Source organism: Rhincodon typus, chromosome 24 (genome assembly GCF_021869965.1).
Source record: "Rhincodon typus isolate 14 chromosome 24, sRhiTyp1.1, whole genome shotgun sequence".
In the NCBI taxonomy this organism is placed as follows: Eukaryota; Metazoa; Chordata; class Chondrichthyes; order Orectolobiformes; family Rhincodontidae; genus Rhincodon; species Rhincodon typus.
The window spans coordinates 39,465,235-39,485,321 of NC_063355.1; the positions used below are offsets into that span (position 1 = coordinate 39,465,235).

A 20,087-nucleotide genomic window follows, 5' to 3' on the forward strand; every position below is an offset into this window, starting at 1 on the left:
GCCGAAGGGCCTGTTTCAGTGGTGTCTAACTATGACTCTACAGTCACTGGGGGAGGTGATGGCCTAGTGGTATTATCGCTGGACTGTTAATCTAGAGACCCAGATAACATTCTGGGGACCTGGGTTCAAATCCTGTCATGGCATATGGTGGAATTTGAATTCAATAAATATCTGGAATTAAGAATCTAACGATGATCATGAATCCATTGTCAATTGTCAGGAAAAACCTCTCTGGTTCACTAATGTCCTTTAGGGAAGGAAACTGCTATCCTTACCTGGTCTGGCCTATATGTGACTCCAGACCCACAGCAATGTGGTTGACTCTTAACTGCCCTCTGGGCAATTAGAGATGGGCAATAAATGCTGCCTGGCCAGCGATGCTCTCATCCTGTGAATGAATAAAAAAAAATCAACGATAGCCTTTAACTCTTGCCTATTTAGATTTTATACCTGTACTGCCTTAAAACCAGCTGCACCAAGATGAGCACGGTTAGTCCAGAGCTGCTCTGCATGGCTCCTGATATTTGCGTTGCCTACAAGGAGAAATTAGCACCCTGCTTTGTGAGCAGAAACCTGGAGATCCTAGTGGACAAGGTGATGCAAATGCAAGACATCCTCCTCCCCAGGCCCAGTGGAAGCCACAATGCCAGACTGTGCCAACCTGTTTCAAGATTGCTACCTGGGTCATTGCAATCTCAGCTGTCTGATAAAATGCTCAGCAATGTAAGAAATAGGTCAATGACCTTCTCCACTCTGCCAACGTTATCTTTCCAAAACCTCTCATTGACTTTATCTCTGCTACTGCACCCACGTCCCACCAAGGTTCATGCTCTATTACTGTCACTATTACCTGCAACAGCTTCCTTCACTTTATCTCACCCACCCCAGCCCTACACTGGCCCTGCATATGTCTGTGCTCACTCGCTCAGGACATGTTCCCCATCTGCATCAAAAATAATAGCTACATCACCCACTTTCATCTCCCTCATTACCTGCCTCTCATTCCAGGAAGAAAACAGCCCACAATAGGGCAGAAGACATGGGGTGAACTGCCCAAAATCCATTTCCCCACCCTTTCTGTGGAGAGGTTGCTGATTCTGAACGCTCTGAGCAGCTGACTGAGTGAGTCCAAGTCCTTGGATTGGTATCAAAGGTTTCCTTTGATTTACTGTGCCAGGACTCCTAAACAAAGGCTTTGGACTTGACTGAGGACTTCCGGCAACTGTGACTACCTTCTTGGCTTTGTACTTACTGTATTGTCTTCCTGTTTAGCACAGTGCTGTGTGCCTGGTATCTCCAGCTGAGGCGCAAAGCACAAAAGACCAAGGCAATGTAAGGTAGGTAGCTGCGTGCATCCAGGTAGTCTCAAAGTGAGTGAGTGCTAAAAGGTCAAATGAACAGCCCAGAGATGAAACAAAAACAGAAATTGCTGGAAAAGCTCAGCAGGTCTGGCAGCATCTGTGAAAATGCCCAGAGATGGAGTCTGGTCCACAGTGTAGTATTTAAATTTAGAAAGCATACTGTGTAGTTCTTAGAGGCTGTATTGTGTCAGATGCCAATGTCTATGGAGATGACCTATGTGTGGTTTATGCCCATGGATAAATTGGAGCCTAGTACCCAACGTGGAGATCCATTGGAGCAAGTGGAAAGCTGAACTCACCCAGGAACCCACACTGACTTCTTGAAGTTGAGAATTTTTGGCAGCATGTAGTAGGGTAGGAAGCTGCATATTAACGAGGTGAGATGTGCCATTAGTCAGGTCATTATCAATAATCCCTCTTAATGGGCAACTCGCTGCTGTCTAGTGAGAATCTCACCTTAACTCCCAGAACCTATTTAAAAGATGCAGGAAGTTGTTCCTGGTATAGAGAGAGGCCTTACTAACTTCTCATGTGATTCTGCCATACTTCTCACCACAGCTCACCTCATTCAGGCCCCTGTTTCATTCTGCCCTTGATGTTCAGCGACTGTAACCAAGACAATTAATATAGGTCAGCAATGAATAAAGCCAACACTAAATACCACAATATACAATAATAATACAAAAACTCTGGTGGCTTAGTGACTGGGCTCGTAGTCCAGAGACCCAGGCTAAAGCTTTGTGAACTAGGGTTCACATACCACCACAGCAGCTTTGACACTTAAATTCAATTAAAAGCTCTGAAATACTCTCAGTAATGCAGAAAAAAATTGTTGTTAACACCTATCTAGTTCATTAATGCCCTTTAGGGAAGGAATCTGTCATCCTTACTGCGCAGACCTAATCCAGGCTAGCTTACATGTAATTCCAGACCCACAGCACTATTTGGCTTTGAATTGTCCTTTGCAATGGGCCACTCAGTGCAAGGGCAATCATGGATGGACAACAAAAGCTAGCCTTGCAACATCCACATCCATAAAAGAATAAAGAAGTTTGATCATACATAACAGAAAATACTGGAGATAATCAGCATTTCTGGTATGAGCCATTAGTTTCTCTGATTTTGATTTTGCATCTTGTTGTTCAGCTTCAATTATTAATGCTTTAAATTAACACTCATAATTGGCAAATTAAACTTTGGAACTAAAATAGTGATTTCATGCCATGCCCTGCCTGCCTTATCATCATCTTAACCTCCAGGATTTGTGCCTGATTTAAAGATGGTAAACCTTTACACTGGAATGTCTTTTACTCACAGGAGTCATTACATTAGGATTTAACACAAACTGATTCTAAGATGATCATCCACAAAAATTCAAAATACAGCATCTAATTATAATCATGGGATAACTATAGATGAGGAAAGCCAATCTACTACTCTTAGTTCATCCATCCAGGAGATCCAAAAACCAAAACGATGTTGAACTAACATAAACAAAACAATAGAATAGAAGGAAGTGAAACTGCTAATAAAACTTTAAATTGGTCTGGCTAGACTATGTCCAGTGACATTGTTAGGCCAAACCTGCACCAAAGGCAGAGACAGTGCAGAGAAGAGCTGGTAAGTCTGAATTGTGAGGGGTGTTTCAAGAAACTTTGGCTTTTCACCCTAGACATACAGACGGATGATTAAGGGAATAGAGAAAGTAAACCCAGAACATTAATTTAACTGTGGGGCTGAAAAGGGGATACATGTTAGTAAAATGTACATTTCAGACTGATGCCAAGAAGAATTGCATCCGTTTTCCTTACTGTGTAGCACTTTAAAATAATCTGCATTGAATTTTATCTACTATTATTTGGTCTGATTATTTTGTCATTTCTGAGCAACTTCTGATAACACTATCCTTCCCAGTTTGGTATCTTCTGCAAATGTGATCATTTTGTATTTACTGTCTGAATCCAAGTGTGGTTCTGACCATGGGGAGAGCTAGGCCACTACATTTAATTTCCTCCACTCTGAAATAACAATTTGAATAAGTACGTCAACCAATTTCTTATCCAAACATAAGGTTTAGCCTGAAGAGGCATAGATGATCAGACAGAGTAATGGAAATGAAAATGTACACCATGAAACTATTTAATGAATAACTGGAGGAGAGATTAATTTTTACATCTTTCTAAGTAGGTAAATTGAGATGAGTTAATTGACCTTGTCACCTGTAGTTACCTAATGATCTGTGTTTTATTGTTTTTGAAGTTAAAAATGGGGATCTAATCAGGTACAATTTTGTTCGAAGTGTACATGATCAGTCTTGTACGCATTTGTGATTAAATTACATTGCAATTTAAGGATTATCACCTATAAATCCTAAAAGAGGCCAAGAGTAGTAAAGGGCCTTTGAACTCCAACATTTAGCTTTGTCAATAATGGATATGAATTTGAAGCCTTGACACCACAATAGAGAGCACAAAACTGGGGGAAAATAGCCTTGTTGATCACTGTTCTGAAATAAAATTTTACTTTGAAAATTGACAACTGCTGTAGCACAAACAAGTTTACGTAACTAGTTTCTTTAGTTACTTAGCAGAATAACATCCAAGATAAAAAAAATGGCATTTTTAAAAAGTAAAGACAAATTAAAACAGCTGCTGCGAGAACCAATGCAAGGGGAAAACCTTCCTGACCTAGGTATTGCAACTGATCTTTCCTGGAGAGTATTGGTAAGAGTGACCAATGCTTAGTCCTCAAAAGTCTCTTCATCACACTAAGCATACCCCTTATTGGGGAGAGCACTTGTTTTGTAGTGGTAGTGACCCACCGTTGTTCCCAGAGGTCTGAGTTCAAGACCCATCTGCCCAGATGTATATCATAATGTGCCTAAACAGATTGATTAAAATAATTCCCAACCTTTGTACTATGTGACACCAGCACCACGCTAAATGAGATAGATTCAGAACATAAGTAGCAGTTCAAAACTAGAGATCCATGATGTACTTTGGGCCATCAGCTGCAGCAGAATCGTATTCAACCATAATCTACAATCTGTGGTCTGACATGCCCCTCACTCAACCATTATGAACCCAGGTTATGAGAAGTCTAGGAACACGTGCCAGGAGTGGGACAAACAACAGACAAACCAAAAAATGAGTGGCCAACCTGATGAGGCTACAGTACAGAATTTCATGCATGCTAGCAAGCAGAAGCAGCATGCTGTAGATGGGTTTAAGTAATCTACAACCAGCAGATTAGATGAGATCAAGCTCCTCAGTCATGTATGATGGCAGACAATGAAGCAAGTAATGGAAATTAGGCAGGGGAGGTTCATGAAAATCCCCACCCTGGTGGAGCCCAGCATGTGAGTGCTAAAGAGTGCATCAGACAGTGCCAACTGGATGATCCACTTCAACCTCTGCTGAAGTCTTCTCAGTCATAGGTGCCTGTCTTCAGCCAATGCAATTCATTCTGCATGATGTCGGGGAATGGTTGAAGGCACTAAATACAGGGCTATAGATCCTGACAACATTAAATTAAAAGATACAACCTACCAATTAAGAAAGTAATTCAATGTTGAGGTGAACCTATTTTTAAAATTGAAATGATGGTGAAATTGCATATGATCTCCTAAGTTGCCTACAAAAGCATTTCCAGCTAAGTGCTTTTCTTCATTTGTTACAGTAAATATCTTAAAACATGAAACCCTGACCTATCATTCTTTCATTTGCTTTAATTTCTTTCAAAGTTAGCAGTTTTGATGGGACCTTCACAGCATGAGAGAATGATTCTTTGAAAGAAGATGCTTTAATCTGATGTCAGACACAATTTTTAAAAAAGGTTGTTTGCAATGCCTGAAGGAAAAAGTAGTCAAACTGATTAAGGATCAGCTATTGCCACTATACAAGTGGTCTTTCACTGAGGAAGGTCTGGGCCCCATGCAGTTGCTTGGTCTGAATGCCACCCCTGCTATATGTGTTGGAATCCTTTGGCTATGAGAAGAAGTGGAATATTCTTGGGATGTGAAAAGAGTTTTTATGAATGGTACAGCGGATGGCCATTGCTGCACAGTATGAAGCACCTTAACTGCGGTGCCCTTATTTGTAGCCTTGGCTGTCGCTACACACAGCAGATATTGACACAGATCCTCAGAGGATCCCCTCCAGGCTGATCTCAAAACTCCATGACCTTGGTCTCGGCTCTGCCCTCTGCAAATGGATCCTCAGCTTTCTGACCCATAGGCAGCAATCAGTGAAGATAGGTAACTGCACCTCCTCCACAATAACACTCGACACTGAGCCCCCCCAAGGAAGTGTCCTCAGCCCCCTACTGTACTCCCTGTACACCCACGACTGTGTTGCCAAATTCCAAATGTCGCCATCTACAAGTTTGCTGGCGACACCACCGTTGTGGAATGGATATGTAACTATGATGAGTCAAAATACCAAAGGGAGATAGAGGGCTTGGTGACGTGGTGAATGAAAACAACCTCCCTCTCTCAACGTCGGCTAAACTGAAGAACTGATCATTGATATCAGAAAGAAAGGAGACAAACTCACCCCCTGCACCCCATCTACATCAACGGAACTGAGGTTGAGAGGGTGGAGAGCATCAAGTTCCTCAGAGTGACGATAACCAACAACCTGTCCTGGACTTCCCATGTAAACGCGACAGTCAAGAAGGCACAACAATGCCTCTTCTTTCTCAGGCAACTCAGGAAATTTGGCATGTCCATAAGGCCCCGCACCGACTTCTACAGATGCACCATTGAAAGCATACTGTCCGGGTGCATAACAGCCTGGTATTGCAACTGCTCTGCCCAGGAATGTAAGAAACTACAGAAGGTGATGTGCACAGCCCAGACCATCACAGAAGCCAAACTCCCATTCATAGAGCTGGATGAACACAGCAGGCCAAGCAGCATCAGAGGAGCAGGAAAGCTGACGTTTCGGGCCTAGACCCTTCTTCAGAAATGGGGGAGGGGAACAGGGTTCTGAAATAAATAGGGAGAGAGGGGGAGGCAGATAGAAGATGGATAAAGGAGAAGATAGGTGGAGAGGAGACAGACAGGTCAGAGGCAGGGTTGGAGCCAGTAAAGGTGAGTGTAGGTGGGGAGTTAGGGAGGGGATAGGTTGGTCCAGGGAGGACGTACAGCTCAAGGAGGCTGGCTCCAACTCCGCCTCTTTGACCTGTCTGTCTCCTCTCCACCTATCTTCTCCTTTATCCATCTTCTATCTGCCTCCCCTTCTCTCCCTATTTATTTCAGAATCCCCTTCCCCTCCCCCGTTTCTGAAGAAGGGTCTCGACCCGAAACGTCAGCTTTCCTGCTCCTCTGATGCTGCTTGGCCTGCTGTGTTCATCCAGCTCTACACCGTGTTATTTCAGATTCTCCAGCGTTGGCAGGTCCTACTATCTCTCCCATTCGTAGACTCCATTTGCACGGCTCGCTGCTGCAGAAAGGCGGCCAACATCATCAAAGGCCCATCGCACCCCAGTAATGATCTCCTACAACCTCTTCCATCTGGCAGAAGATAGAAGCCTGAACTCATGCACCAGCAGGTTCAGGAACAGCTTCTTTCTGGCTGTTATCAGACTGTTGAATGGACTCTCTAGCCTCAAATAATGTAACCTGTATGCCTCTAAGTCTTTCTGATCTGTACATCCTTTGCTTGCTGTGATCTGCCTGTACCGCTTGTAAACAAAGCTTTTCACTGTAATTTAGTACACGTGACAATAAAGCAATCATCATCATCATCATTGAACCTATGGCTATGGAACGGTTGAAAGTAACAAGGACTGGAGCAGGTGCTAAGTTTTTTTTTCTTTTGTCACTGTTTCTTCACCACCACTCCCCCAGTGGTTCTTATTAGAACAGTTCATCAGTTGTCGATAGTCTCGCTTCTATTTCTTAAAGATGGCAAAATAAATTGGAAGCAGAAAAATCAAAAGAAATGACTCGAGAATATTAGGTTGTAGCAGCTTGTCAAAAATGCAGTGTGACATTTAACTTATTGACTGGGTGCTGAGATTGAGGGCTACAATGTCCGTCAGTGTGCTCAATTTGCCAGGGTACAGTAACTGCAAATGTCAATGTGTTTTATATGATTGAAAGTTAAATAGCTGCTCTCACTATTTGGTGAAATTTGGCATTGAGACCTTGCTTAAAGAACAGTGTCAAATTTTTTTTTTGCTAGTCTTTTTTTAAAAGGATACTGTTAAATTTATTACCATGAACAAAACCAAATTGGAATTCTAAATGTTTAGACATTTGTTCTGCTATTCTTATTCAGTTGTCGGACATGAACATTGTTGGTTGGACCGGCATTTATTGCCTGTCCCTTGTTGCCTGTGAGAAGATGGTGGTGAACTGCCACCTTGTACTGCTGCAGTCTACTGTAGGTAGACCCATCATCCCCTTAGGGATGGAATTCCAGGATTTACACCCAATGACACTGAAGGAACAGTGATACATTCCCAACTCAGGATTGTGAGTGGCTTGGAGGGGAACTTGCAGGGTTTGGTGTTCCCATGTATCTGCTGCCCTTGTCCTTCTAGATGGAAGTGGTCATGCATTTGGAAGGTACAGTATGAGGTGCCTTGGTGAATTTCTGCAGTGCATCTTGTGGATAGTACACGCTGCTGCTACTGAATGTTGGTGGTGGTGGGAGTGAATGTTTGCGAATTTGGTTCCAGTCAAGCGGGCTGCTCTGTCCTGGAATGGTGTCAAGCAGTTTGATTCTTGTTGGAGCTGCACTCATCCAGGCAAGTGTGAGTATTCTATCATACTCCTGAGTTGTGCTTGTTGATGGGAACAGGCTTTGGGAAGTTAGGAGGTGAGCCACTGATCTGCTCTTGTAGCTACTCTATTGATATGGCTAGTCCAATTCAGTTTCTGGTCAATTGTAACCCTGAAGGTGCTTATAGTGAGGGTTCAGTGATCATAATACCATTGAATTTCAAGAGGCAGTTGTTAGATTCATCTGTAATTACAGACATCGTTACCTGCCATTTGTGTGGTGTGAGTGTTACTTGCTACTTTTCAGCCCAACCCTCAATATTGTCCAGGTCATTGCCACATTTGGACATATGCTTAAGTATCTGAGGAATAATGAATGGTGCTGAATATTGTGCAATCATTGGTGAACTTCCCTACTCCTGACCTTCTGATGGAGGGAAAGTCATTTATGAAACAGCTGAAGATGGTTGGGTCTAGGTCACAAACCTAAAGAGCTTCTCCAGAGTTGTCCTGGAGCTGAGATGATTGACCTTCAACAACCAGAACCATGTTCCTATATGCCAGGTATGACTATAGCCAATGGAGAGTTTTCCCATAATTCCCATTAACCCAGGCTCCTTGATGCCATGCTTTTCAGACAATGATTATTTTCAGACAAGTGGGAAGGAAAGATTAGGAATAATTGTCCTTGACATATGGTTTAAAAAATTTTCTAGCAGGGAAGGTGGTGGTAGAGTCATAATTTTGCTGGACTGGTAATCCAGAGGCCCAGACTGATGTTGTGGGTTCAACTCCCACAAAGGCAGCTGGTGGAATTTAAATTTAACTAATAAGCTTAGAACTGTAAAGTTAGTGTCAGTAATGGTGTTTGTGAAACTAGTGTTAGAGGCATAGAGATATACAGCATGGAAACAGACCCTTCATTCCAACTCATCCATGCCGGCCAGATATCTTAAATAAATCTAGTCCCACTTGCCAGCATTTGGCTCATATCCCCCTAAACCTTTCGTATTCGTAGACCCAACCAGATGCCTTATAAATGTTGTAATTGTATCAGCCTCCACCACGTCCTCTGCCAGCTCATTTCCATATATGCACCATGCTCTGTATGAGAAAGTTGCCCCTTATGTTCCTTTTATACCTTTCCCTTCTCACCTTAGACCTATGCCCTCTAGTTGGGGTCCCCCAACCCAGGGAAAAGGTCTTGCCCATTTACCCTATCCATGGCCCTCATGACCTTATAAACCTTTATAAGGTCACCCCTCAGCCTCTGACGCTCCAGGGAAAATAGCCCCAGCCTATTCAGCCTCTCTCCACAGCTCAAACCCTCCAACCCTGGCAACATCCTTGTATATTTTTCTGAACCCTTTCTAGTTTCACAACATCATTTCTATAGGACGGAGGTCAGAATTGCATGCAATACTCCAAAAGTTGTCAAACCAATGTCCTGTACAGCCACAACATGACCTCCCAACTCCTGTACTCAATGCACTGACTAATAAAGGCAAGCGTACCAAATGCCTTCTTCACTATCCTATCTACCCTGCGACTCTACTTTCAAGGAATAATGAACTTGCACTCCAAGGTTTCTTTGTTCAGCAACACTCCCCGGGACCTTACTATTAAGTGTATAAGTCCTGCCCTGGTTTGCCTTTCCAAAATGCAGCATCTCACATTTTTCTAAATTAAACTCTATCTGCCACTCCTTGCTGCCCATTGGCCCATCTGATCAAGGTCCCATTGTAGTCTGTGGTAACCTTCTTCACTGTCCACTACATCTCCAGTTTAATTGTCATAAAAGCCAGAATTTGAATGTTGCTGTTATCTGTTTTAGTTCTTGATACTTCTTGCTGAACTATATTATCATTGCTGTTAAAACTCTGATGAAGTCATCTAGACTTGAAATATTAGCTTGCTGTCTGTCCATGGTTGCTACCTGACCTGTTGTGATTTCCAACATTCCTTATTTTCAGCTCAGATTCCAGCATCTGTAGTAATTTGCTCCTATCTGATCATTGATTTTCTTCGCAAAGAGAGTGAGTTTGTTCCCTAGCCTTCGACTCTGCATTCCTAGCTCCCTCACTCTTTCCTTCTGTCTGCCCAAAACAGTTTCTTGAGATGCAAGCTTTGTGTGTATTTCCCTGTTTGAGTTTCTCCAAGATTTACAATTAAGGGGGTGTTTTACCCATGTAAACATTGTGAAGTGTGAATGAGTGTCTTCTTATGTCTCCCTGGCAGGGTGCTTGCTGGCTGGGTTCATTGCCTTTCATTAAAGTGCTAATTCAGCTCAGCTGTCTGTTGCTGAATTCACATCGAAACTTGACCATTTATGGTCAGGTGGTGATTATGGCTATGTGGAGTCAGTTTTGGTTGTTTTTTCATACTATCATTGAATCCCTAAAGTGTGGAAACATGCCATTTGGCTCAACAAGTTCAAACCAACTCTCTAAAGAGCATTCCATCCAGACTCACCCCCCCTTACCCTATCCCTGTAACCCTGTAATTCCCATGGCTAATCCACCCAACCTACACATCTTCGGACTGTGGGAAGGAACTGGAGCACCCGGAGGAAACCCACACAGACACGGGGAGAATGTGCAAACTCCACCCAGACAGTCACCCAAGGCTGGAATTGAACCCAGGTCCCTAGCGCTGTGAGGCAGCAGTGCTAGCTACTGTAATGCCTCGGTGTTTTTAAACACCATTCTAGTCCCTGGGAATACCAGGTATTAAATCAAGCTATGGAATTCAAGCACAGTAGCCCATGCTTTTGCATGATCATAGTTGATCATCAATCAACATATTCGTCCAAATAAATATGAATAATATTAATAGTACAAAGTAGTTACTCGGTCTTTGTTTACATTTTCTAATATTTGGAATTCATCTGGTTTTGGTCACCATATTGGTAGGATTTGGATATTGACTCTTGTTTCTTGAGGTATGAGGAGAGTCACTATAAGATATGGTGTGGTAAGAGATGGCCTATTTCTCCAGTTGGCTCTGGAAATTAGATTAAAATTAGTTAACCTAAAAAATTGTATATTATATCTCCTTCATTACTATTCGATGTCTGAAATGTGTTACAGCCAATTATGTACTTTTGAAATGTACAGCATTCGCAGTTTCAGCTAATTTTTCACATCAGACTCTTGTGAGCAGCATAGTCAGTTGTCCCATGATTCTAAGGTGACGTTGACTGATTGTAGATATCTTGTGAATGAACAGGCCAGTTCTTGACCTGCAGATCTTTTTGGCACTTGGGGAAGGGCATTCCACTAGGTTCTGGGATCCAGAGTGTAGGTCTGTGCTCCTTTTATTTTCATGCTTTGCTGCTCTTCCACATCATTAAGATACTTAGACTCAACATGAAACTTGATGGACAAGTTCACAAAATCATAGAAGTGGTATGGTGGGGAGGGGATCATTTGGCTTATCATGTCTACACCAGCTCTCCTTATAAGCATCATGACTTGCATCACTCTCCTGACTTTTCACATATCTTTCATGGATTTTTCACTAAAATATTCATCCATTGCCACATCTTGAATACCTAATTGATCCTGCCTCCACCACACTTCCATGACTGAACCACTCATTGTGTGAAAATGTTTCTTCTCGCATCAAAGAAGCAAATGTGATTTCAAATCTGTGCTATCTCTCAAATCTGTGCCCTCCTGTTTTTGATATCTTTGCTAATGAGAACAGTTTCTCCCAGCTACTCTAGCCATCCCCTCATGATATTGAAGGTCCCATCAGATCTCCCCCAACTTCTAACTTTTTATTAGGATTGTAATATTTAAGTTTAGTTTTGTTTCTTTATTTTTCTACTTTGTAGCTAAGGTTTTGCACCTAGGTACCTTTGCACCTAAGAAGGCACTAGGAATGGCAACATTGTACATTTTTCAATGCACTTGTGTTTCTGTGCTTGAGTGCACAGGATAATAAAATCTAATTCTAATTCTAATTCAAAAAGTACAATTCTGGGAATTACCAGACTGACCTCTAAAGTTTTCTATTATTTATTGAGTAATTATGTGACTAGCATACCAATATAACAGGAAGTCACAAAATTCAACAAGAAAATCTTCCTCATGATGTTTGAAATTGGAATAGAGTGCCTCTCACTGATTAGTACAATAGATTAAAATTAACTTGTGAGACATCTTTATTATGAGTAGAGAATGGCTGGTTGTTGTATACCTTCCTGAGACTGTGTTGGTAGGTGAAGGTTGGGGGCTAATGGTAGTGAAATTGGCTGGCATGGTAGGCTATCCCTGCTACTTTCCATGTAAGACCTAAGGCACAGGAGCAGAAGTAGGCCATTCAGCCCATTCAGTGCTCTAAGTCATTCATTGAGATCGTGGCTGATCTCATAATCCTCAACTCCACTTTCCAGTCTTATCCCATAACCCTTGATTTCTTACTGATTCATGGCTGAGATAGACAGCATGTTAATGATGTTAATGATCCAGCATCTGCAGTACTCTGTGGTAAACAATTCCACAGATTTACTTCTGTCTTAAAGAAAAGAAATCCTCATTTGCTGTTGCTGGAATTTTGCCAACAGTGGTATAGGTCTCAAATCTGCCTTGGGCCAGTTGAGGCCCTTAAGGGGCCAATTAATGGCAATTGGTCTAACAAGTTGTGTGAGTCATTTTTAATCTTTAAATATTTCTCTCTGTCAAACAGAAACAAGGTTCCACTTGGTCTTCACGCAAACCTTTCTGAGGGCCTGCCTGTCTGTCACCAACTCCGAATGGGTTCTTCCCTTGTCAACAAGGATGGCTTTTTCCATGGGAAGATGGGAATTAGGGAAGTACTGAAGAGTGGCCATATCAACCTGTCTGAGGTACACTGAACCAAGTACAGAATTCCACCATAATTAAACATGTAATCATTTCGCTACACCTTTTAGGAGAGATATCATGGAAACTCATGACATAAGGATAAGGATTGCTCATAAAAGGCATTCTCATTGTAAATATCAAATAACAAGAGATTTGTAACCTTATCCAAGTTTACAAATTACATGTATTTAAAGCATGCAGTTGCAGTTTGTGGATTTATTTTAATCCTTAAATTTGGGATGTTCCCACCATCCATTATGTTTTATGTCTCTAGGAAAAATTATTTTTAAATTCTCCAACTTATTGGGCAGAACCTTGCGGGTTTGGAAGGTACCTTGTGTTCTCTACCAATGCTGGCTGGTGTCTGCTGGATATTCTGTGCACAGTCAGGGGCCATCAGCTGTAGCTTTTGGCAGTGCCATGGAAGACGCTGTGGCTCCTGCTGGCACAGCACAGTCCCGGATTCCTATGATGGTGGAGTGACCCAGGAGAAAGGTGGAGGTTGCTGGGGGTGAGGGCAGTTTCACTCTCTCAGGTAGCCGTAGGGAGTGCGGATTGGACACAAGGGTCCACCCCCCCTCACCCCCTCGATCATGTGGAAGCGACTGCATATCAAGGGCACCCACACCCTCCCAGCTGACAGGCATGCGTACACAGGATTTACCTGCCGCTTGGTATTTGTCTTGCCGGGAGCTGAGAAAATTGTAGCCCAGGGGAGAGGGGGCTATTGTCGTTGTCCAATTTTGAAGTGGGAGTGTGGCTGGAAAGTAGCTCGTGGGTCTCTGTGCCTGGAACCTTCTTATCATAGATCATAGATTCCCTACAGTGTGGAAACAGGCCCTTTGGCCCAACAAGTCCACACCGACCCTCAGACATCCCACCCCATCTACATATCCCTGAACACTACGGGCAATTTAGCATGGCCAATCCACCTAACCTGCACATCTTTGGACTATGGGAGGAAACTGGAGCACCTGGAGGAAACCCACGCAGACACTGGGAGAACGTGCAAACTCCACACAGACAGTCGCCCGAGGGTGGAATAGAACCTGGGTCCCTGGTGCTGTGAGGCAGCAGTGCTAACCACTGAGCCACCGTGCCGCCCGACGGTGTCTGTCCCAAAGACAATCATCTCAATTGCTAGGCCTTCAGCCTCCTCCCTTGTTTCCCTGCAGGCCTGGAATATTCCAGCCAATTTTTTTTTTTTTTTTTTTTTTTTGCTACTGTGCATCCTGGTGCTTTGGTGTTCAAATTCTTAATTATGTCATGTGAAATCATACGGAAGAAGCTGCCTGTTTATTATAAGGAAAGACAGGCATGGAGACTCAGTGGTTAGCACTGCTGCTTTGCAGCACCAGGGATCCAGGTTCGATTCCACCCTTGGATGACTGTCTATGTGGAGTTTGCACATTCTCCCCGTGTCTGTGTGGGTTTCCTCCCACAGTCCAAAGATGTGCAGTTTAGGTGGATTGGCCATGCTCAATTACCCTGTGTTCAGTGATGTGTAGGTTAGAAGTGTTAGCCACAGGAAATGCAGGGTTACAGGGTTAGGGTAAGGCGATGGGTCTGGGTGGGATGCTTTTCAGAGGATCAGTATGGGCTTGTTGGGCCAAATGGCCTATTTCCACACTGTAGGGATTCAGTGGATTCTTCTTTGACCTTATCTAACAGACTGATTTTCCCTCTCTAGTCTAGTTCCAACTAATTTATGTGGAATTGAAAAGTGGAGAACATATCTCAAAATTCTTACATATTCTTTCACTTCTACTCTTATTTTTCCCTTCTAAAGCTGGACATGGCACAAAGTGGGCAAAGCTGGAGCTGGACCTGTATCTATCCCATACTTCAGACATGCCTTCCTTCCCTCCTACGATCCATCATTTCAGACTTAAAATCATACAATCTCTACAGTGTGGAAACGGGCCATTTGGCCCATCTTGTCCACATCAACCCTCCAAAAAGCATCCCACCCAGGCCCAACCCTCTACCCTGTAACTCTGCATTTCCCATGGCCAATCCACCCTAACCTGCACATCTTTGGGCTGTGGGAGGAAACTGTAGCACCTGGGGGAAACCCACGCAGACACGGGGAGAACGTGCAAACTCCGCACAGACAGTCACCCGAGAGTGGAATCGAACTCTGTTGAGGCACCAGTGCTAACCACTGAGCCACCATGCCACCCTTCGGACTATTCTAAAGTGGATTGCAATAGCTAAATCAATGTCTGTGGACTGCGGCACAGCTGCATCATGATGCTATGTTTGGATTTTCTAATGATATTTGTAAATCATACAAAATTGTTCCCATTACACTAGAGATTATTTTTCCCCAAAACACCATCTGTATTTGCTGCTGGTCTATGAAACTCTGTCCATGGCCTATTTTTTAAAGATGTAATAACTAATTTTTGTGTCAGTACGGAAATCTTCCATAGATCTGTTTGAAATCTCACTGTGCATTGGTCCAGATTGATGCTTTCCTGGCAAATTTGTAAGCATCCAGGACATCATTGCAAAAAATTAATCTTTTCACCTACTTCATCCATCATTAAGTAAATGCTGTAGATAATATAATTGTTCTACAACTTATAAACGTCTCTATACTTGTGTTTATAGCAGCTCATGAATATGTCTGTCCCTTCCCCTATAATCCTACTCCTACCATACAATACTTGTGCTAAATAAATGCAAGCTGTTGTTGTATTAAGTACTTAATCATTCTTTACTTCACTTTTCTATTCATTTGTGGGATGTGGGCGTTGCTGGCTGGCCAGCATTTCTTGCCCATCCCTAGGTGTCCTTGAGAAGGTGGTGGTGTGCTGCCTTCTTGATCCGCTGCCATCCCCCAGCTGTAGGGTGACCCACAATGCCCTTAGGGAGGGAATTCCAGGATTTTGACCCAGCGACAGGGAAGGAACGGCGATATATTTCCAAGTCAGGATGGCGAGTGGCTTGGAGGGAAACTTGAAGGTGGTGGTGCTCCCATATATCTGCTGCTCTTGCCCTTCTAGATGGAAGTGGTCGTGGGTTTGGAAGGTGCTGTCTGAGGATCTTTGGTGAATCTCTGCAGTACATCTTGTAGATAGTACACACTGCTGCTACTGAGTGTCGGTGATGAAGGGAGTGGATGCTTGTGGATGTAGTGCCAATCAAGTGGGCTGCTTTGTCCTGGATGGTGTCAATCTTCTTGAGTGTTGGGTCTGCACCCATCCAGGCAAGTGGGGAGTATTCCATCACACTCCTGACTTGTGCCTTGTAGATGATGGACAGGCTTTGGGGAGTCAGGAGGTGAGTTACTCACCGCAGTATTCCTACCCTCTGACCTGCTCTTGTAGCCACACTGTTAATGTGGTGAGTCCAGTTGAGTTTCTGGTCAATGATAACCCCGAGAATGTTGATAATGGGGGATTCCGTGATGGTAACACCATTGAATGTCAAGGGGCGGTGGATAGATTGTCTCTTATTGGTGATGGTCATAGCCTGGCATTTGTGTGGTACAAATGTCACTTGCCACTTGTCAGCCCAAGCCTGGATATTGTCCACATCTTGTTGCATTTGAACATGGACTGCTTCAGTATCTGAGGAGTCACGAATGGTGCTGAACATTGTGCAGCCATCGGCGAACATCCCCACCTCTGACCTTATGGTGGAGGGAAGGTCATTGATGAAGCAGCTGAAGATGGTTGGGCCGAGGACAACCCCCTGAGGAACTCCTGCAGAGATGTCCTGGAGCTGAGATGATTGACCTCTCACAACCACGAACACCTTCCTATGTGTCAGGTATGACTCCAACCACCGGAGCGTTTACCCCGATTATTGATTCCAGTTTTGCTAGGGCTCCTTGATGCCACACACAGTTGAATGCAGCTTTGATGCCAAGGGCTGTCAGTCTTACCTCACCTCTGGAATTCAGCTCTTTTGTCCATGTTTGAAACAAGGCTGTAATGAGTTTAGGAGCTGAGTGACCCTGGCGGAACCCAAACTGGGTGTCACTCAGCAGGTTATTGCTGAGCAGGTGCTGTTTGCTAGCACTGTTAGTGACACCTTCCATCACTTTACTGATGATTGAGAGTACACCGCTGGGGTGGTAATTGGCCGGGTTGGATTTGTCCTGCTTTTTTTTTTGTGTTCAGGACATACTTGGGCAATTTTTCACATTGCTGGGTAGATATCAGTGTTGCAACTGTACTGGAACAGCTTGGCTAAGGGAGCGGCAAGTTCTGGAGCACAAGTCTTCAGTACTATTGCCAGAATATTGTTAGGGCCCATAGCCTTTGCAGTATCCAGTGTCTCCAACCATTTCTTCATATCACATGGAGTGAATCGAATTGGCTGAAGACTGACATCTGTAATGCCAGGGACCACTGGAAGAGAGGCAGAGATGGATCATTTAGTTCTGGCTGAAGATTGCTGCAAATGCTTCAGCCTTATCTTTTGCACTGATGTGCTTGGCTCTTCCATCATTGAGAATGTGGAGCCTCCTCGTCAAGTGAGTTGTTTAATTGTCCACCACCATTCATGACTGGATGTGGCAGGACTGCAGAGCCTAGATCTGATCTGTTGGTTGTGGGATCACTTAGCTCTGTCTATCACCTGCTGCTTTTGCTGTTTGGTGTGCAAGTAGTCCTGTTTGCTGGCTTCACCAGGTTGACACCTCCTTTTCAGGTATGCCTGGCATGCTCTCCTGCACTCTCCATTGAACCAGGGTTGATCCCCTGGCTTGATGCTAATGGTTGAGTGAGAGATATGCCAGGCCATGAGGTTACAGATTGTGCTGGAGTACAATTCTGCTGCTGTTGATGGCCCACAGTGCCTCATGGATGCCGAGTCTTGAGTTCATAGATCTGAGCGAAGTCTGTCCCATTTAGCATGGTGATAATGCCACACAACACGATGGAAGTTATTTTCAATGTGAAGGCGGGACTTCATCTCCACAAGGACTGTGCGATGGTCACTCTTACCGATAATGTCATGGACAGATGCAACTGCAGGTTAGTAAGGCAGATTGGTAAGGCTGAGGTCAAGTATGCTTTTCCCGCTTGTTGGTTCCCTCACCACCTGCTGCAGACCCAGTCTAGCAGCTATGTCCTTTAGGACCCGACCAGCTCGATCAGTAGTACTGCTGCCGAGCCACTCTTGGTGGTGGGCATTGAAATCCCCCACCCAGAGTACATTTCGTGCCCCTGCCATCCTCAGTTCTTCCTCCAAGTGTTGTTCAACATGGATGAGTACTGACTCATCAGCTGAGGGAGGTCAGTATGTGGTAAGCAGCAGGAGCTTTCCTTGCCCATGTTTAACTTTGAAGCCACGAGATTTCATGGGGTCTGGAGTCAATGTTGAGGACTCCTAGAGCAACTCCCTCCTGACTGTATACCACTGTGCCGTCCCCAGTGCTGGGTCTGTCCTGCCGGTGAGACAGGACATATCCAGGGATGGTGATGATGGTGTCTGCGACATTGTAGGGTATGATTCTATGAGTATGACTATGTCAGGCTGTTGCTTGACTAGTCTGTGAAACAGCTGTCCCAAATTTGACAGTAACCCCCAGATGTTAGTGAGGAGGACTTTGCAGGGTCGACAAGGCTGTTTCTGCCGTTGTCTTTTCCGGTGCCGAGGTTGATGCCAGGTGATCCGTCTGGTTTAATTTCTTTGAGACTTTGTAGCAATCGGTACAACTGAGTGGCTTGCTAGACCTCAGAGGACAATTGACAGTCAACCACATTGCTGTGGGTCTGGAGCCACAAGGGGTGAGGATGGCAGATTCCCTTCCCCAAAAGGCATTGATGATCCAGATGGGCTTTTCCGACAATCGACAATGTGATCAGTCGATTCTTAATTCCAATTTTATTGTATCAAATTTCACCAGCTGCCGTGGTGAGATTCGAACCCGGGTCACAGAACATAAGCTGGGTTTCTGGATTAATAGTCTAGCACATTCATTATTTTTGTATAGCTTACAGATCCTGCAGTCTTTTAAATGGAATTGGCCAATTTTTAAATTGATGGTTGGAATAATTGTCGGCTAATTTGAATTGAATCTTATTGATTCTTAGTGAATGGATCATTCAACAGTTCTAAACAGACCTACTCCTGACATAATTCTGTATTCAAGGGTTCTTGTGGTGCAGTGGTAATGTCCCCATCTCTGAACCAGTAGGATGGATTCATGGATTCAAGTCTTATATGCTCCAGAATTGTTTTAATAACATCTCTGAACAGGTTGATTAGAAAATATCTATAATCCTCTGTTCTCAACATTGATGAAGAGTCTAATAATTTTGGCATGTTGAAATGAGCTATGATGACATGGACAGGGGCAATGCTTTTCCAATCTTCCACCTTGTGAACAAACTCACATGAGCCAAAGCTGAAGGTAGCTTTGAGTAATCTTGTTCTTGTTTGCACAACAAGAAATTTGCCCAATGGCACTGTTGGTAAAGGCAGTCTTGAGCGAAGGCATACTAATTAGAGCTTTAAATACCAAGCTCTGCTTAGCCTATCAGACCTTACTGTCTCCACGTGCGCAGGATGAATGTGCATTTGGACAAAGTGCCAGATGATGATCAATGCCTATGAAATCTCGGTTAGGTCCAAGGTTTAGCTGAACCACATGAACTTGTGGATGTCATCTTGAATACTGAGAATAACTTGTAGCCATTGTTCTGCATAAGTTAGTAATTTTCTGCACTTTTAGTGTTGTGATGGGTGGTGGAATCTTTCTAGTATATTGCCCAGGTTGTCATGCCTCATATCTGAGCCAAATAGTACCGTAGACATGTTGTTTACTGCTGGGGCATCATGGTGGAATCCAGTCTTGTTCTTGTTCAGATTCAAAAACAGATAGTGTTGGCGAAACTCGGCAGGTCCAGCAGCACCTGTAGGAAGAAAGCAAAGTTAACGCTCTGATGAAGACTTACTGGACTCGAGATGTTAACTCTGCTTCTTCCCACAGATGCTGCCGGACCTGCTGAGTTTTACCAACAATCTTTCTGTTTTTATTTCAGATCTCCAGCATCCACAGTTTTTTGTTTTATTTTTGTTCTTGTTCAGTCTCATTCAGGATTCCAATTGGTAAGGGAACACTGGCTAATTCCTTGTTTTCAAGTCCTGAAGCTCTTGAGATCAATTCTAGCGTTCTAGTTGCTT

General features: G+C 43.7%; 1 protein-coding gene across 2 annotated transcripts in view; it reads left to right on the forward strand.

Moving 5' to 3' along the window:
* The window catches only part of ydjc (YdjC chitooligosaccharide deacetylase homolog), a 77,061-nt gene that overhangs the window by 35,315 nt on the left and 21,659 nt on the right, over positions 1-20,087 (forward strand). For both annotated transcript variants that reach the window (XM_048611591.1, XM_048611590.1), the window contains exon 3: positions 12,784-12,943. In XM_048611591.1, coding sequence (XP_048467548.1) covers positions 12,784-12,943 — 160 coding nt within the window. The remainder of the gene's footprint in view (positions 1-12,783; positions 12,944-20,087) is intronic.